This window comes from Anguilla anguilla, chromosome 3 (genome assembly GCF_013347855.1).
Source record: "Anguilla anguilla isolate fAngAng1 chromosome 3, fAngAng1.pri, whole genome shotgun sequence".
Lineage (NCBI taxonomy): Eukaryota > Metazoa > Chordata > Actinopteri > Anguilliformes > Anguillidae > Anguilla > Anguilla anguilla.
This window is the reverse complement of record NC_049203.1, coordinates 33,858,238-33,876,124: the sequence shown is the minus strand read 5'-3', so window position 1 is coordinate 33,876,124 and position 17,887 is coordinate 33,858,238. Positions and strand designations below refer to the sequence as shown.

At 36.6% G+C, this 17,887-nt stretch overlaps 3 protein-coding genes across 3 annotated transcripts in view; 1 reads left to right on the top strand and 2 right to left on the bottom strand.

The window, feature by feature from the left end:
- Nucleotides 1–373: 373 nt before the first annotated feature.
- On the bottom strand, nt 374–1,843 carry hoxd12a (homeobox D12a). The gene is made up of 2 exons (XM_035411313.1): nt 1,306–1,843; nt 374–1,016 (listed from the first exon to the last, which is right to left on the bottom strand). Exons 1-2 carry the CDS (start codon nt 1,841–1,843, stop codon nt 778–780), a joined length of 777 nt encoding a protein of 258 aa, XP_035267204.1. The 3' UTR covers nt 374–777.
- Nucleotides 1,844–5,280: 3,437 nt separating this feature from the next.
- hoxd13a (homeobox D13a) lies at nt 5,281–6,765 on the bottom strand. The gene is made up of 2 exons (XM_035411445.1): nt 6,156–6,765; nt 5,281–5,659 (listed from the first exon to the last, which is right to left on the bottom strand). Exons 1-2 carry the CDS (start codon nt 6,763–6,765, stop codon nt 5,400–5,402), a joined length of 870 nt encoding a protein of 289 aa, XP_035267336.1. The 3' UTR covers nt 5,281–5,399.
- A 7,014-nt stretch (nt 6,766–13,779) lies between these two features.
- evx2 (even-skipped homeobox 2) overlaps nt 13,780–17,887 on the top strand; it is a 5,131-nt gene continuing 1,023 nt past the window's right edge. The window contains exons 1-3 of the mRNA XM_035411038.1: nt 13,780–14,728; nt 15,246–15,493; nt 16,468–17,887. The exon at nt 16,468–17,887 is cut by the window's right edge and continues 1,023 nt beyond it. Coding sequence (XP_035266929.1) covers nt 14,305–14,728; nt 15,246–15,493; nt 16,468–17,082 — 1,287 coding nt within the window. The 5' untranslated portion in view covers nt 13,780–14,304 and the 3' untranslated portion in view covers nt 17,083–17,887. The remainder of the gene's footprint in view (nt 14,729–15,245; nt 15,494–16,467) is intronic.

Genomic DNA, 17,887 nt, shown 5'->3' with positions numbered 1-17,887 from the left:
GCATTTTAGGTGAAGTGGGGGTGTCGAGATGTTCCTCGGTTATGTTTGCGGGGACAGTGTGGAACTGAATTCCACCACTGTAGTTACAGGTTTAAAAAAACTTAGGCTATAGTTTGAGAATGTTCAGAGACAAGTTTGGCATGCTTTTTGGAATAGTTACATTGACATTTCAGAATTAATCATTATATTAAATAGTATACTATCATTAATATTGAAAACTGACTGGGAAAAACAACTCACACTATAACCACTTGTACAACCACGTAGCATTGAATATATTGGAAAAGCCTTGCAGAGAATAACACCAAAGCACTATTCACATTCTGAGTTTTCTTAAACTATTTAAAATGAGATGATGATGATTGTTATTGTTATTGTTATTATTATTATTATTATTCAATATTTACATACAAAATGCACGCTCAACTTGGTAAGTACCTGTTCTTACAGGTTCACTTGCATTGCTTAAACCATGGTGTTCCACAGTACTTAATAAATAAAGCCTGAATTAGGCTTTAAAGAAATGAATGAGTCATCTGGGTGACGCATATATACCTTTTCGCATTTAGTTTTCAGTGCAGACTTTGCAGCACTTCTGCAGTAAGCCTACAATTTATTCAAATACAAAGATCCCCCCAGAACCTTTGAAAAGCTTGTAATGACAAAATCTCCCATTTGTAAGGTGAGACCGGGCTGAACTGTGCTGACTTTTAAAACGGTCGTTCTTATCTACTCTGAAACCTCCTGCACGATGGAGGTCATAATCACTGGAACCACTCAGAACATTGAGAACACGTGCTCGCGCATCATGAGTCTTTTCTTCTTCATCCGCCGGTTCTGAAACCAGATCTTCACTTGTTGATCACTCAAGTCTAATCTGTCGGATAGCTCCTTTCTCTTCTGTCGGTTTATGAACTCGTTCATGAGAAATTCATTCTCGAGTTCAGCGAGCTGCGGCTTTGAGTATGGTTTTCGTTTTTTCCTGGACTTCACGAGTGAAGGGCACCACTGTACACCTGGAAAAGCACATGGATGATAATTAAAAAAAGCTCTAATAGGAATTGCTACGTTGAGCGAATCATTCAGGAAAACACAGCTAAAGCCGGAGTACGCCTTTGCTGGAAGGTCAAATAAAGATAAGTGTAGGCCTATGCTACATTAAAAGGGCCACGACACTGCATTATCATTTTTACTGAAGGCTTTAGGCCTGACTATTTATTTATGAATTGCTGTCTCATGCAACAGCACATCATAGGACATTTCAAACTTCAAAGCATAGAAAAGGTTGAGGAAGAGATTGCATACCGTCTGACGGGGATGCTCTGGTACAGGGGTTACTTGAAGATGGCTGCATTATGACATTTGTGTTCACCGACTGCTCGATGCCTTCGGTAACCGCTCGGCTACCTGAATTCAGTTCGGCACGTGGGACGCTTTGCAACTGTCTATCCAAGTTTGAAAATTCATATTTGCTTGAACCGGCGAAAGATGGCGCTGGTCTACCTGGCTCCTCTGGTTTGAGGTTTACATCCTGATAGTAGCATTTACTGGATTCCTCAAGTGGTCCCTTGTTGTGGTTGTTGGGGTTAGTACTTTGAGGCACTGAATTGGTCAGAAATGGCTGAGAGTAACCACTGAAGGCGCGGCTCTGTGGCGGAGATGCGCACGAACTTGGGGAAGTCCACGGGAGCGAGCACACCTCTCTCCTTCCGAACGAAACAGGGGGAAGCCCGGAGAGTTGAGCTCCATTGCCCCGTAAATTGGGGAAATAAAAAGAGTCCGGTGAGGGGAAATTCAACAATGAACCAACATAGCCAGGACTGAGAAGATTACGCTCGCACATTTCCAAGGAGCTTTCACGAACGCTTCGACGGTCCTTTTTAGCCACACCACGAGAATAAAAGGAAGGTAATTGGTGATTTGTTAAAACTGGGTCACATGATATGCAAACATGTTGGTCAACCCCGCCCTCACACAGAGCAGTATTCCTGAATGTAACGTAAACCGACGAACTCAAGTGTATTTATCAAAATATGGCAAAGTGAACCAAAATTAAAACAGTACAATTTTAAGTCTATGATGGCCACAAAACTAAAAGCTGGTATAAGATTAACTGAGGGTGATATTTAAATAAAGTCACAGCAAGGTGGTTATTTCCTTTTGTATATTTCTGTGCATATTTCCATCTGAAATCATAAAAAAAAAAAAAAAAATTTTGACCCAATATTTTTTTTTTCATTTTCTAAATTTATACATATGCAGGCCTACCTTAATTTTCTTATTTAGGCCTTTTCTTTTACATATTTCGGCCCAAAAATTATACATGAGAATGGATTCAAAGTTTCAGCGAGGATAAAAATATTATTGAGACAATTTACAGATTTTCTGTATGCAATATCACTACGGATTATGCTGGCTATGCATAATAAGTTGCCATACCAAGAAAAAATTGAGGTACATTATAATTTCATATAGGAGTCCACGGGTTTCTTTAGTGAAATAATTAGGCTACATCAAATACATACATAACATTATATTTAGAATATATATTTAAAAAATAAATAAATAAATAAATAATTATATATATATATATATATATATATATATATATATATATATATATATATCTAGAGTAGTAGCCTACTAGTGTTGCTGACGCCCCTGCAGCCTACATAAAGCCTATACGTATAGGACATTGCACCATTGACAACAGCTGTAATGAAAACCATGTACAGTTGCTTCCAGTTATTCTTCACTGTGAAAACAGACAATATCTCTAAAAACTGTTGGTTAAAAATACTAAAATGGGCAAAGAATTATGTATGTAAAGATTCATACATAGGTCACTTAGTACTAGAACTGCGTTACCATTTTTAAAATAACGTAATAATCATTAAGCCTATATTTTATATATTTTAAAGATAATGCAAATGAAAGAAAGGTTAATGGAACATAGGTTCGTTCTTCAGATGACTACACACACACACACACACACACACACACAATAAACGCAGATCCCAAAAAACACGCATAATATACTCCTTCGCTCATACGTGTTTGTTTTTATGTAGAATAATCCTGATAATATCAATTGATTTATTTAAACTTCATTAAAGGAGATATTTATATATATCAGAAAGAACATGAAGCAAATTATGAATTATCATTAAAGGCTATTATACAACTTCCAGTGCGACCGAATTTTTATGTTGTAATGTTTTGCTTTGCCCACATTCCAGGACAGATGGGGATATTTTCTTTATTTCTTCTTAGCAAAATCAAATTTTCTTCAGCGTTTTCCCAACGTTTGTGATATTAGCTTTATCTGCTTTGGCAATACTTGAAAAAATAACAATTGTAAACCTATCATGTCCAGAAAGAAGTGCTGCAGTTCGGTCGTCTCATTTTTATGAGCCTAGTAAAATCTAGAATTCTTGACAGTCTATAGTACGATAAAATGCTGCTAATAAGTATTTGGGGCATTATTCAGACGAGCCTCCTGACTGTGAATACATTTGTATGTGGGTAAAATTGGTATAGTTCAAGGTCAAACTCAAGAGAGTAAGTTTTATGAAAAACAAGTCCAAGTGCACTCGTACAAGTAGGTCTGGTCTTTTAAAGTAAGCTCTTCAAATTTGCTCTTCAAGTCTTCTACTGTTTAAGTTGTAAAACAGTGCTATTTGTAATTAACTCTGAATATCACAGAACAAGAAAAATATAACACAAGACAAAGTTGGTAACGTTCACAAAAAAATCAAGAAAAGAGCATTAGGCTATTTGTGCAGACGTTTGTGAGTGAGTGATAGCCATTTGGGTACAGAAGGCATCGTCCGTCTATATATATATATATATATATATATATATATATATATATATATATATATATATATATATATAACTTCAAAAGCAACGTTCACGCAGTAGCATATTTCATCCAGTAGATGGCGAAATAGTCCTATGAATTGTTGTTTCATATTATTCATGAGCTTCGTTCGAGCCAAGGTCAAAGACTATAAATACAAGTCAAGGTCAATGTTAAAACTCAAATGACGCCAATTTGAACAATAATGATGAGAATGTTGATAGTTATTCATTGACGATATATTTCAATATTAGAATAAATTTTAGTGCTAGGCTCCTATTCATAGTATACCTAAGTCATAGGTAGGCCTATAAGGCCATAGCTATGCATAATTTTATTTGAGTAACACCTACTGGAAGCATATTTACATTCAGAAATGTATGTAGTGAATTGCAAAATACATGGATAACTTGAATGCTGATGAACTTAAAAACTTTGGCTATTGGTTGTATCTAGGCTACTAGAAGAGGACTCGTTAATTTATACAGCATATATTATACAAATTGTACATTTGATAGATGGAAAACAGGCAAACAAGCTTACTTTGTTGTTCAGTCATGAACTCAAAAACTTGTGTCTGTAAAAGTGCATTGCATAAATGGTCAAAAGTATTTGAGCAGGCCTACACGTATACGTGATGTTCAATTATGTATTTTTCAAATCAGACACACATTTTATTCATGATAAAGCATTGCAGACAACTGATTTGCTTTATTATAAACAGTCGGATCTGGAGGACAACATGAATAAAAAAGAATCCATTAAAATAATATAACAAAACAGAAATGTCCACTAAATGTTTGCGGCCATGTTAGATTTCACAGAGAAAGAGACCTCACGTGTTCTTGAACATTATATTAAATCTAATACAAAATTTTAGTTCTTAAATATAAACTTGTGTTCATTATGACTTTCAGGCAATTCAGACAAGTGTGTGTGTGGGTGTGTGTGTGTGTGCATATGAATGTGAGTGTGTGTGGTGTGTGTGTGTGTGTGAAATAACTTTCGCTAAAGCTTCTTTCAGAGCAGACTGTTGAGTGTGCTGTTTTTGTATTTTTTGGTTAGTTTTGAAAGTTAAAGCACAATTAATCTACCTCATAGTGTAAGACATGTAGCATATACATGTACTTATGTCAACATAACTAACATGTATAGAGTAAGAACTGAGGTCAGTTTCGTATAGTTTTATAACATATTTTTCTGTACCTGGGACACTGCCATTATGATACATGTATTTCTGTCATAATATTAGATTTATGTTTATAGGTTACATTATATTATATTAAATAAAGCATTTTGTGGCTTCATTACTGAAACACAGCACTAAGGCAAAGGAAGATATTAAATAATTTGACCAAGATGCATTTTTCAAATAAAATTACTTCAGCTATACATCCCATACAAGCATTTATACGTATTACAGTGAAGAGCTTTGGCTCGGCAGGAAGAAGGTCCACAAAATACTAAAATACGAATAGGCAAAAAAAAAAAGAAAAATCGCTCGCATACCAAACATAATCTGGCGTTTTCAGTCAAGTCAACAATAAGTCTGAACGTCCTTCAATTTGGATATCATTTTCTTGTCTTTGACTCTACGGTTCTGAAACCAAATCGTGACTTGTCTCTCTGACAAGTTGGTAGAAGAGGCTATCTTTCGCCGTTTATCTTTGGTAATAAACTTGTTCGTAGTGTACTCTCGTTCAAGTTCCTTCAGCTGAGGTTTGGCGTACGGTACTCTCTTCTTCCTTCCACGCCGGTATAAAGTACTTACATGTGTCTCTTTCAATCCTGTCTCTCCTGAACATTCATAGAAAAAGAAGAAGTTTTGTACGTTTATTAAATTTATATAAAGAAACAGCGAAGACAGTACAGAATGCTAACCGTTGCCCATAATATCCTATACTATACTATACTATACTACTAGACTATAATTATGATTATTGTTGTTGTTGTTGTTATTATTATCATTATTTTATTTTTTTAGTAGTAGTAGTAGTAGTATTGCTTGTTGTCTTGATGCAATTTCAATTAATAATACTTGCTTGATAGATACTTGTACTTGTTCAGGGACTAATCTGTTTTCTTTCGGAGTAAAACACTTAAAGCTGATACTGTGATGGGAGGTATACCACATTTCATGGTGCATACAAACATATACTAAACAAAGGTAAGAGGACATTCCGTAACCGTTGGTCATCATTTATCACGTGTGAGAAGTGGTTCGTTTAAAAATATTTTTAAATGAATAAAAAGTAAATAAGGACAATTGACTACCGAGGAGGAAATACCATACCTGCGAGAGAGTATTTCCAAGAGTGCGGGCTCGGTGTCTGTTCTTTGGGGCAATAAAGTTGACTGTTCCAACTATTTGACCAGTTCCACGGCTGGTATCCGTCAATGGGTAAAACAGCCTCGTGTCTGTGATAGCCAGCAGCGGCTCTTGGTACAACAGGTACATCGATATATCCAGGAATCCGGGAGTAGGACCCTGAATAACCTTGGTAAACGCCAAACTCCGCAGCCCTTCCTGGAATTTCGTTGCAGTGCACGTTGCTGCTGCCAAAACCTGATATATCCATACGCTTGTCCACCGAATGTCCACATAAAGACGCAAGAGTAGTTTGTTTCGTTGCGGCGTGCTGCAAAGGGGCACCATGTGGGATTTTGCAACCATAGTAAGAGTTTCCAAAATGACAGCCGAAACCGATGGGAGGATTTGCGGTGGCTGGAGAGCCAGGAATAAGTGCGTACGTTTTAATAGACTCTGGACTGAGAGAGGCCGTCCTGTCCGTAATGGAGTATACCACTGACCCCGATGCCGATCGACTTGACTGAGCCCCAAAAGCAGACGGATAAAAACTCCGGTTCTGCACTGAGGCGATATCCCCTCCCAAGTTCTCCATAGCCAGTGTCACTTAAATGATACTTCTCGATATTTATCCACTGTCAAAACTTCGCGTATGTTCACAAACAGATATTACCGTCTTCCCCGATATAAAAGTCACCTCATTGCATTACAGAACATAAAACCAAACTATGTATGAAGACAGATAACCTTTTATATTTTTCTTGACTAATTACTGAACTCTGACTATGATGTGTGTAATTGGTTGGCGGTGATCATGTGACATGCAAATATATTGGCGGTTGAGGGCTAACACTCGAGGCCCTTATCTTACACACAAGTGAGAAAATAATTCTTTTTTTTATTTTTAATTAAAGCAAAGAGAAATCTGGACACCATTCAGAACGATCAAATCGTCAAACATAAATACTGCTTTCGGAACCCATATTTCAAGCAATACAGTGAAAATGAACAGTTAAATTAGTAAATAGCCTAAGTCAAATTAGTTGTTTCGTGCAACTATACTGACAAACGGAAATAACATAACATCGTTCGTATTGTGCCATAAAACGAACAATCACATCGGTTAAAATGTTTCATATTTGATGTCCTCTTAACAGCATTTCATCAAATTGTTATAAAAATACAAAGTCGTGTATTCAGCCGCATTGTGTTATGTTGAACATTTCACTCATTTCACTTTAGCCTATTTGAATTTATTCTCGATATTGATCGAACTTGACACATCAGTATTATTGCAACTAACTACCACACCCACCTACAGGTCTAAAAGATAGGTCTATACCAAATACTTAATAGACTACAGTACATGCGCAAATATTATGTGAAAAAGATTAAATACATACTGACTACACTGCTTATAGGCTACATTAAGAGTGCAATCTCTTCACAATAATAATATTCTGGGTCACGTGTATTTTTATAATGCACAGTGGCCTGTGCTGTAATGCGGCCCATGCACACGCGACAGTTATTAAGTTCAAAATTAAAACAACTATTCGTTTGGAAGAATGGCATTGGAATGGGCCAGAAAAGTACCAGCACCCTGTTTAAAACACATCACATGAGAATACAACAAATTATGTGTAAATAGGTTTTCTTTAAATATCGGCCTTCATCCTGATTAGAGCGAATTTCCCATGAGTAACGTGTCTGTGTGGCTAAAAGATACATCGACTACAACTGAAAAATATTGGAGATAATATGAGTTAGCCTTCGCAGTACAGTAAAACGGTAGGAAGACGAAGGATACTACAAAACTTATGTTGACCGTGTCATTGCCACATCTTTCTTTTCAGCAAGCTCAGTGTTACATTTAGATTGACTTAATAGCAACATAGGCACAATGAGGCCGATCTAATCGTTTGGACTGCCGCATCCTTAAAATTAGACTTGCATTCGATCATTTTTGATTCCCCAATATCATTCGTAATTCAAAGGTTCCCAGAAGTTGCCAAAATATTGTGAAAGTTTTGAGTTTTTGAAATTTCCAACCATAATTTAAAAAGTAATGTTTTTAATAATTACTTAACTCCATACCGCCATATATATATATATATATATATATATATATATATATATGTGTGTGTGTGTGTGTGTAGCCTATATATATATATATATATATATATATATATATATATATATATATATATATATCAAGCAGCCAAAAATACAGCCAATAATACTAATAATCCAAGGTTTTACACGTATTACCACATGAACTTCACTTGCGCAATGTCTAACTTCAATGCAAAACTAGGCCTGTACATTTATAACTTAAAATAAAAACTTTTATAAAAAAACTTTTATAAAACATTTTTAAATAGCAAATAGCTACAACGGATACTTAAAATTCTGAGTGTTGTCTAGCTTACATCTATTAAGACGAGGAGCCTATTTTACTTTGAGAAAACAAAATATATGGCCACTTCATATGAAATGTTACGGCTCAGCACATATTGCAAAACAGCGCAGAATGCTTGCCGTGGTCTCCCACAAAGCATAAAAGTGGGAGATTCGATTAGCAGGTAAAATAGGCAACTTCTTTAAAAATTATACAGGACTACTAATTGAACAAATTGTGTAGTAAAGTAGCCGTTAGTCAGATGTGTCTGAAACGTGTTGTATATGGGATGTACAACCAGATGATTCAGGCATGGACGACAGTAATCAGTTTTAGCTAGGCTATGGTAAAGATATTTATGGTAAAAAAATAAATAAATCATAATTTTTTTCATTTTCCTAGTACTCATAAGTAGGGGGGGAAATTCTACCATATGTTCTGGCCCTTGGCAAATTCTGCAAAAAAATACCACATTCCTAGGTAGCCTATATAAGAGCGAAGTGATTTTTTTCTGGAAAAAGTTTACTAGCTTCTCCAGGGTGAACTTGGACTTGTCAATCGCTACACACGGAGAAGCTCTCCCCTCACTGTTTCTACAACATGGACGGCATGAGATAATGAAATCCGGCTTTTGTTTACGATATATAGGCTCTTGTAAAAGTTTAACAGGTGTTTCCTAGTTACAAATGTATATTTTGGGACTTGTTTTGTAGTCAGAAAAGATATACAAAACATATTTTCCCAAGTCAGCATGTACAGCAACGTTGGAAAAACCACTACAGCAGGCAAAGAGCAATGAAGGTTAATGCAGAGTTAGAACGTGACACGCCACTTTACACTTCATGGTCCTCATTTACAAACATAGCTATATAAAGAACTCGTTTATATTAAGTGAATATACACATTCAAGAGGTGAAACAATAAGGCTGCAGTTTCATAGGAATACCGTTGATTACATACCCACTCGATGTGCCACGAAACTCAAGCACACTCAATAGATTCGACATATTTGACAAATCACAATTCATAACACATTTGTGTGGGCGCTTCATGGTTAGTATAGACCCTCACAATACACCCCGGACGTATCAAAGTTATGCGGTTCTGTGGTGATCTGTCTGGAGGTGTATCTGAAATTCGAGGATATTATGGTACTCTGGAAACCGTCTTTCCGGGCCTTACTGGTCTGAAAGAGCACATCCTCCTTAAACCACAACAACGGGTGTAGCAGCAGCACAACGAGTAGCTACTTAATGAGCATTTGGCACTGAAACGTCATCAAACCCATGAGCTAGGCCTGCGACTTCGAAAAATCCTCAGTACACCTCCCGCTTCGTGTAATACTGCAGAGCTATCACTAGATGGCTCTATAAGTTTATATTCAAGTCAAATGCGATCCATACGTTGCAAAGGAGTAAAGACAATTACAATTGAAAAGCAGGCCCTCCCATGCGATACCTGTGGGTTAATACACACACACACACGTCTCCAAAGAATAATTGAGAGAATTGGAAACTAAACCAAACGATCTTCCAGAGAAACAACCTGCTGTTTTTTCATTCCATCCAAGCTGGTGTGCTTTGACATATTATGCACAGACCAAACAATGCAATAAAACTTACTAAGAGACACAGAGCTTTAATACACTATAAACAAATGACAAAACCACAGCTGACTGTCAAGGGTACATATACACTGCAAACCTGGATTAAACAATTAAGTGGCCATTATTTATTGTTTTATGTTTTAGAGAAAAGTGTTCCCAAAATCAAAATGTGGTTTGCAACATTTGGGTGAAATATTCAGTGTAGTAATTATGTTAAGCTGAGATTACTTATAGAATACATTTCTGCAAGGCTAGAATCCTACATTTCAAAATTCTGCCTAACAACACTGGATACTGGCTTCTGACTGGGGCATGAGCAGTTATCAATAACTGAACAGACAGGGGTTGATTAATCATATGCAGCTTGAAGAAAATAAATTATTTACATTAACTAATAATTTTGAATATGATGATGATTTTTACTGATGTTTAATTAATTGAACTTAAGATATCTTCAGTATTCAGTTTATCCAGTAGATACATACTACTTCACCATTTATGTTTCACCATATGTAAAAATTTACATGGTTTCCATGCAATTTTCTAGTAAAGCCAACTAATCCAGGATTACTGTGTAGGAGATATTGCCAAAAATAGATTTAATTTACAACTATGATCAACCTTGCATTATTCATTTATTTAAACATTTGGTTTGCAATAAAAAGCATTTTGTGGACAAGAAAACTGATCAGAAATTCCAGCTACATTATAAGCATTAGAAAAAATAGCACTCTGCATCACTAATGCTTTTATTCAGTAAGATTTTGCTCCAATGCCAACTGGACATATAGTTTTAAATAAGGCCAACAAGAGGGTTTTGGTCCATTGACCCCATTTTGCAACCTGTGCACAGCAGCCATAAAATATGCATATTGAAGAATAGTTGCTTTAAGTTGTGAACAGAGTAAGAAAGAAATAGCTTACCATATCTTGCATATAGTTGTTAACTGGGAATTATTATGTGTGTGTGTGTATATATATATATATATATACACACACACACATAATAATATATATATATATATATATATATATATATTCCCAGTTAACAACCATGTGTGTATATATTTAAGATAAAATTCATGTCATAATCCACATGTATAACATTGTTTTCTGGTAATGTAACAGTAGAGCAGAATAGTTATGAAATTCTAAAATATAATTATTTGGAGTGACATATATGCTATCATATTTTTTCTAAATTTATTGTAGAAATAATGGTATATAGTATTTTTGAATACTAATATGCCACAGGAACATAAATCGACCTGTTATATGCTGCCAAAAAGGTGTAATTGAACAGGTCATGGAGTGCTGTAGGGCTGCTGGTTTTCGTTTTCATCATAATATCAATAGCCAGTTCAGACAAAAGATGACCAGGTGAGGTAAATTAATAGTATAATCACTTGCTTGAAATTATCCATTAAAAACTGACTAACAATGATTTACTTGGGGATTCTGTTGGATTTGAAGAAAGGGGCACATATTATCCTATTTTAGAGCACAGACCAATACCACACATTATATATTTTCACCTTTTATTATTATTTTACTTTAATTCCATAGTCTCTCCATGGGTCTACATGTCATGCATATAGTTCCATCTCAGTGCAATCTCTTCCAAAACCATAATTCCCATAGGCAGTGAAGTCATGGCATGTGATCATATGTTACAGTTTATGCCACAAATAGTATAGTGCCATGTGTAGTACGCAATATAACTATACATGTAGGGCTGGGTGACATTGTAGTATAATGATTAAGGAATTGGGCTTGTAACACAGAGATCACATGCTGAAATCCCAGGTAGGGCAAGGTACTTAACCTAATTTGCTTCTATTGAGCTTTATTAGTAGATTGTATGAAAAAACACAGGTAAGGTCTATAAGTTTCTTTTGATATGAGCCTCAGTTAAATGCCTAAGTGTACACATTTTTAAACTGATTTAATCAAATTGCTTTGTTTTGATTTCTCGTGATAAGACTCCTTGCGTCAATTATGCTTTGCTTGGAGTTTAAACCTCATGTTTAAACACCTAGACCACAGAACCATGTTAGGCTACAACAGAACAGCAATCCTTATTTCACAGGTTTTTATGGCTGTACCAGTTGTAATGCAGTTTTGTGATGTAGAGGTGTAAACCTGGGGTTTGGTTCATACCGAAACGCAGCTTTAGTTGACCCTTTGAATTTACTAAATAAAAAACAGATCGACGGTTATTTGCCTCGGCTAAAGTTTAAGAATTTCACTCTACCCCTACACATGTCCGTTAATTAAACAAAGCTGTTGGGGGCGCCAAAGGACGCGCGAGACTATTTTCCTTTCTTTGCTTGCTCCCTTCTCTGTCGCGCACACGCGCTCACATTCCCCGCATCCTAACCTCGCCAACACAGACCATTTCCCACCCCCTCTCTCACGCACTTGGTCTAAAACGGACCCCTCATTCGATTGATCCAAATAGCGTGTTAACAAGTCGATTTCTTCGTGTACATATACATTAAATTAAAATAATCCTTTAATAAAACAAGCTAAGAAGAAAAGGAATTAAATGAAACTGGGCTGAGTATCAAAAAGATTACTGACTACATATTGCAAAAAAGCTGAAAAATATTCTCAAATAAATCTATATCCTTCTTAAATTTAAATGGTGCAGGAAGCATTTAGCTTGATGTAGCTATGCATGGGATGTGTAATGTGCTGCGCAATATTTCAGTATGACATCGATGCGACCTGTGAGAGAACAATAGTATCCTGTTATTGCTTTTGTGTTTTAATATTTGTCACAAAAGAACTGGCATGACAATCATGAGCAATGTAAAACATTATAATACATGGAGATATTTATTTTAACTAATAAATGTGTAAATCATAGACATGACATAGAGTAGTCTAACGGTCGTCACACTTGTTTTTACTGTTTATGCAGTGTAATGTGTCAATTTTAATGGCGCATAGAAAAAGACATTTTGAGAAATATTCTAAAATGACCACATACGCTACTATAAGCTTATGCTATAAATTGAGTATTTCTTACAATGGAACCTTGTCTGAAAATAAGAAATTATGTTAAATTGGACAGCCTGTGCGTCTACATATGAATAATTTTAACAACATATTATTTCCCATTTCGCCACAATATGAATGTAGAAATATACGTATTATTATCATTATTATTATTATTATTATTATTATTATTATTATTAATAATAATACTTTTTTAATTATTACTATTATTATTATTATTATTTTTATTAAAATGAGAGACAACTTAGTAGAAGGACAAGTGCCCTGAAAACAATCAAATTCAAATACATGAATTGTACTATGAGCCCAAGACGAACGGGGTAAAAAAGAATGTCGATCCTCTATTTTTTTTTTTTTTTTAACCAAACAGCTAACATTTCATTTAAAGTTTTCTCGCGTGGAATTAATATGAATAATTCGGTAAGCTAGTCACAGCGAAATTATCGATAGAGGAAGACAACGAAAAGAGAGAGAGAGAGTAAAAGAGAGAGTGAGTGAGAGAGAGAGAGAGAGAGAGGGAGAGAGAAATAGAGAGAGAGGGGGAGAGAGAGAGAACAGAAGGGAGGAACAATAGAGAATCAAAGCATAATGATATTCCTAAATGAAGAGGGAAATGTTGCAGTGCTCATTTTATTAATCAGACTGTCAATTTCACCCAAGAGGCCAAACCCAAGAGCAATCTAAAGCGGGCTCTGATCAGTCAAGGGACAACAGCTCGCGCCTTCACTTCTCCTCTGTCTCTCCACCTGGATATATTCGTCTGACCGCAGGCCGCCTCCATCATCCACTGACAGTCCTCTTGTATTTATTTGCTTATAAACCTGTTACAATAAATGATTATTCGAGCAGCGTCACTCGCACCTTAATGACGAGCAACCACTTTTTGATGAATGACGTTTCGGACTAGAAAGGATGCACAGGTCATTTTGAACACTCATTCCTTGCTCGCGTTGGCAGTTTGTTTTTTGCGTCCCGCTCATAAAAGGTGTAGCCTAGTATTATTTAGAGATAGTTCCAGAGTTGAATGTGAATTAGCCCCCGGCGCAACTCATCAGTGGATCAGAGGACCAGCCGTGGAACTTCGGCTTTTCCTATAAAGCTTGATGATGGAGAGGATAAGAAAAGAAATGATTCTGATGGAACGGGGGCTGCACAGTCCCGCTGCCGGCAAAAGGCTCGCGAATTTGTCAGACTCAGCTGGAAATGCGGTGTTAGAGGCCCTTGAAAATTCACAACATAGTGGTCGCCTCAGCCCGAGACTAACTTCCGCCTCTCTGCATGGTACTCTCGAGGATATCCCCACCAAAGGCAAGTTCGAAATAGACAGTTTGTTCAGTCCGCATCATCATAACAGCGACAATACCTCCTCAGGCGAGATCTCGTCTTCGGAAAACAGGAAGAAAATCAGCCTGTATCCAGAAGTTTCTCAAGACTCAGACATGAACAGTGATGTGGAGGTTGGATGCCCAGCACACCGCTCTCCCAGCACACATAGTGCCAACCAACACAAGGAAAACAACAACAAAGGTAAATCTATCGGTCTTATTTTACTCGATGGAATTTATGCAATACAGAATATTTCATATTTACCGATTTGATGCACGCAAAATTAAATATAATTGTAATGTAAGTTACATGTTGTCAAATAACGAAAATAAGGAAATTTGACTTTTGTCAAATCTGGTAGTCAGCCAAGTTTGGATTTTGGCACGTTTAGCTTTGGTGTGTTTACATTTTAAACACACACACACATACACACACACACAAACACTGTATATTACATATTATATATCAGTGTGTGTGTGTGTGTGTGTTCATATCTTACTGTTTATTTTCATCACATTATAATGTAGGGACACTTTTGTTATTTGCATATTTTGAAATATCAAAATAAACGTACATAAATGTCAAGGATTCTTGAACCGTTTCAAGTAGCATCTACCGTGTGTACAGGGCGAGTGTAATTATGGCAACAATAAAACACATTCTATCAGCATGAATATTCTCTAATAATTTACCTGTGAATTATTCTTGTTGTTCACAGGTTTTTCTGACAGTAATTCAGGAACCTCTAACACAAGCTCATCCTCTCTGTCCAACCTGAACCTAAACGGTAATTCTATAGGAAGCTCAAACAGTTCGAATGCGGATCAGGTGAGAAGGTACCGGACAGCATTTACAAGAGAACAAATAGGACGCCTGGAGAAAGAGTTTTACAGGGAAAACTATGTCTCGAGACCAAGAAGATGTGAATTGGCCGCGGCTTTAAACCTGCCTGAAACTACAATAAAGGTGCGTTTTGTTCATTACAATATTATCATTAGATATTGCTATGTAGTAAAATAAGCATACATATCAGGTTACACCCAGTAACACTTTCGTGTGACAAACACGCATGTTTACATTTTTAAAATGAATTTAGACGAGTGTTTGTTACATTTTTTAACTTCGTGAAAACGCAACTGTGTCAACGTTACTTACATTAAACAGAATGCAGTAATTTGGGTGACAGTGATTTGGGACAGATATATTCAATTTCTTAAATTAGAACCACTGAATACATGTATTAATGGAATTGGCAAATAAATATAAATATGTTTGATAAACAGAAATACAACATTTATGTTATAGAATATCAAATATCTCCACATTTGCTATTTAGATACGTAAAACAGTTTTGCAAAAATAAAAAACATATATATATATATATATACATGTACAATACATATACATATATATATATATGTATATGTGTGTGTGTGTGTGTGTGTGTGGCCAATACACTAATTTCGTTAATTCTAAACACGACAGCGTCCAATGACGGATCAAAGCGGATTTATTTTATTTATGCAGTTGTCGTAGGCTATGTCTGATATGTCATTACCTCAAGAAAAGCATCCCGACAGTTCATTATTAATAATATAATTTTCGGTTAAAATGCAAATGTCTTAGGCCTATACAGAAGTTGTTCGTTTCAGGTACGAATACGGATAGGCTATTTTACTTCAGCAATGTACGTCAGGTATTTCTGCTTACATATTGTTAAAAAACATTTTATTTTTTCATTGCTTTCGCTTATATAATAGCAGATCTCTAGTGTTGGATTTATTATTAAATAAAAAATAAATAGACGAAAAATGTTCTCCTTCTTTCTCCTGCTGCAGCATAATATTTTAGATGATCCTTTTTCATGACATTATTGTGAACAGTAGGCCTATTCGGTGAAGGCTGTCAAACTGTTTTTTGTATTTTTTATTTTCCTCAAGGTGTGGTTCCAAAACAGGCGGATGAAGGACAAGAGACAGCGTCTGGCGATGTCTTGGCCACATCCAGCCGATCCGAGCTTTTACACCTACATGATGACGCACGCGGCTGCCACCGGAAGTCTACCATACCCTTTCCATTCCCACATGCCTCTGCACTATTACCCCCATGTGGGTGTCACGGCAGCAGCTGCTGCCGCGGCCGCATCTGGTGCTGCTGCATCACCTTTTGCTACCTCCATCCGTCCCCTAGATACTTTCCGCGCGCTCTCGCATCCCTACTCGCGACCGGAGTTACTCTGTAGCTTCAGACACCCAGGACTCTACCAGTCGCCCGCAGGCCTCAACAGTTCGGCCGCAGCATCAGCAGCGGCGGCGGCGGCGGCGGCGGCTGCAGCTGTCAGTGCGCCTTCGGCCACCGGTCCGTGCTCCTGTCTCAGTTGTCACAGTAGCCAGGCGGCCAGTGCCCTGGGCTCCAGGAGTGCTAACACGGACTTCACTTGTACAGCAGCTGGGCAGAGGTCCGAGAGTGGATTTTTGCCTTATTCTGCCGCTGTACTGAGCAAAACTGCGGTTGCCTCGCCAGATCAGAGAGAGGAGACGTCGCTGAACAGATAACTTACGGGTGGATCCAAAATGTATCTACGACCTCCTAAGTAGTTATATCATGTTACCTTATTTCTTGTTGTTAGTTTGTTTATATATTGCTCAATTATTTGAAAATGACCGAGGCCTATTCCAAAACGCACTATCCTACTGATGAAATTCTGAAATTAACAGGTTACACATAGGCTTTGCAGATACTAAAGCTTATTTTACAGGACTACTGAACAAGACGTTTACGATCAGCCAATGTCATAAAATTACCTGCGACTGTACGCAGTAAGCCTTATTCATGATCATTGAGGTGTACATCTGACAAATAATTTTGCCACAGTTAATGCATAACAAAATTGATTATTATTTCCCATTTAAAATGAAGTTTAGCTGTTGTTTTTTGTTTATTTATTAGACGGAATTTGTTTACATCTTTGATTATAAGGTTTTTAGAACTTCCGTTTATATTTAATCGTCTGTATAGTTCCATGTATTCTTGTTTGGATTTGGAAAATGGATTAGATATGCCACTTATTAGAGAATGTATAAGGCGAGAATCTGATTTATAATGGATTTGTCACTTTTGCGTCAATAGAACTACAACAACTGCTACATAATGATCTTGCTCTAAAACTGGTAGCCTACTGCTCAAGGGACATCCCAGAACTCTGAGTAAGACACATGAAATTCTGTACTCCTTCCACCATGTCAATGCTGATGTTAATAATGTGAAGATTATGACGAAAATTGCCAATCATGTACCTTGATGGACCTCCTTTGAATGTGGAATGGGAAGAAAGTTCCCTGTTCTGAGACGCGCTGTCAA

Excerpts from the sequence above, each read along its gene's own strand:
- hoxd13a (XM_035411445.1), bottom strand. The coding sequence starts at position 6,765 with ATGGAGAACTTGGGAGGGGATATCGCCTCAGTGCAGAACCGGAGTTTT. Across the intron at positions 5,660-6,155 it reads TTGGAAATACTCTCTCGCAG|GAGAGACAGGATTGAAAGAG; the intron begins GTATGGTATTTC and ends ATGAATGTTCAG.
- hoxd12a (XM_035411313.1), bottom strand. The coding sequence starts at position 1,843 with ATGTGCGAGCGTAATCTTCTCAGTCCTGGCTATGTTGGTTCATTGTTG. Across the intron at positions 1,017-1,305 it reads CAGAGCATCCCCGTCAGACG|GTGTACAGTGGTGCCCTTCA; the intron begins GTATGCAATCTC and ends GTGCTTTTCCAG.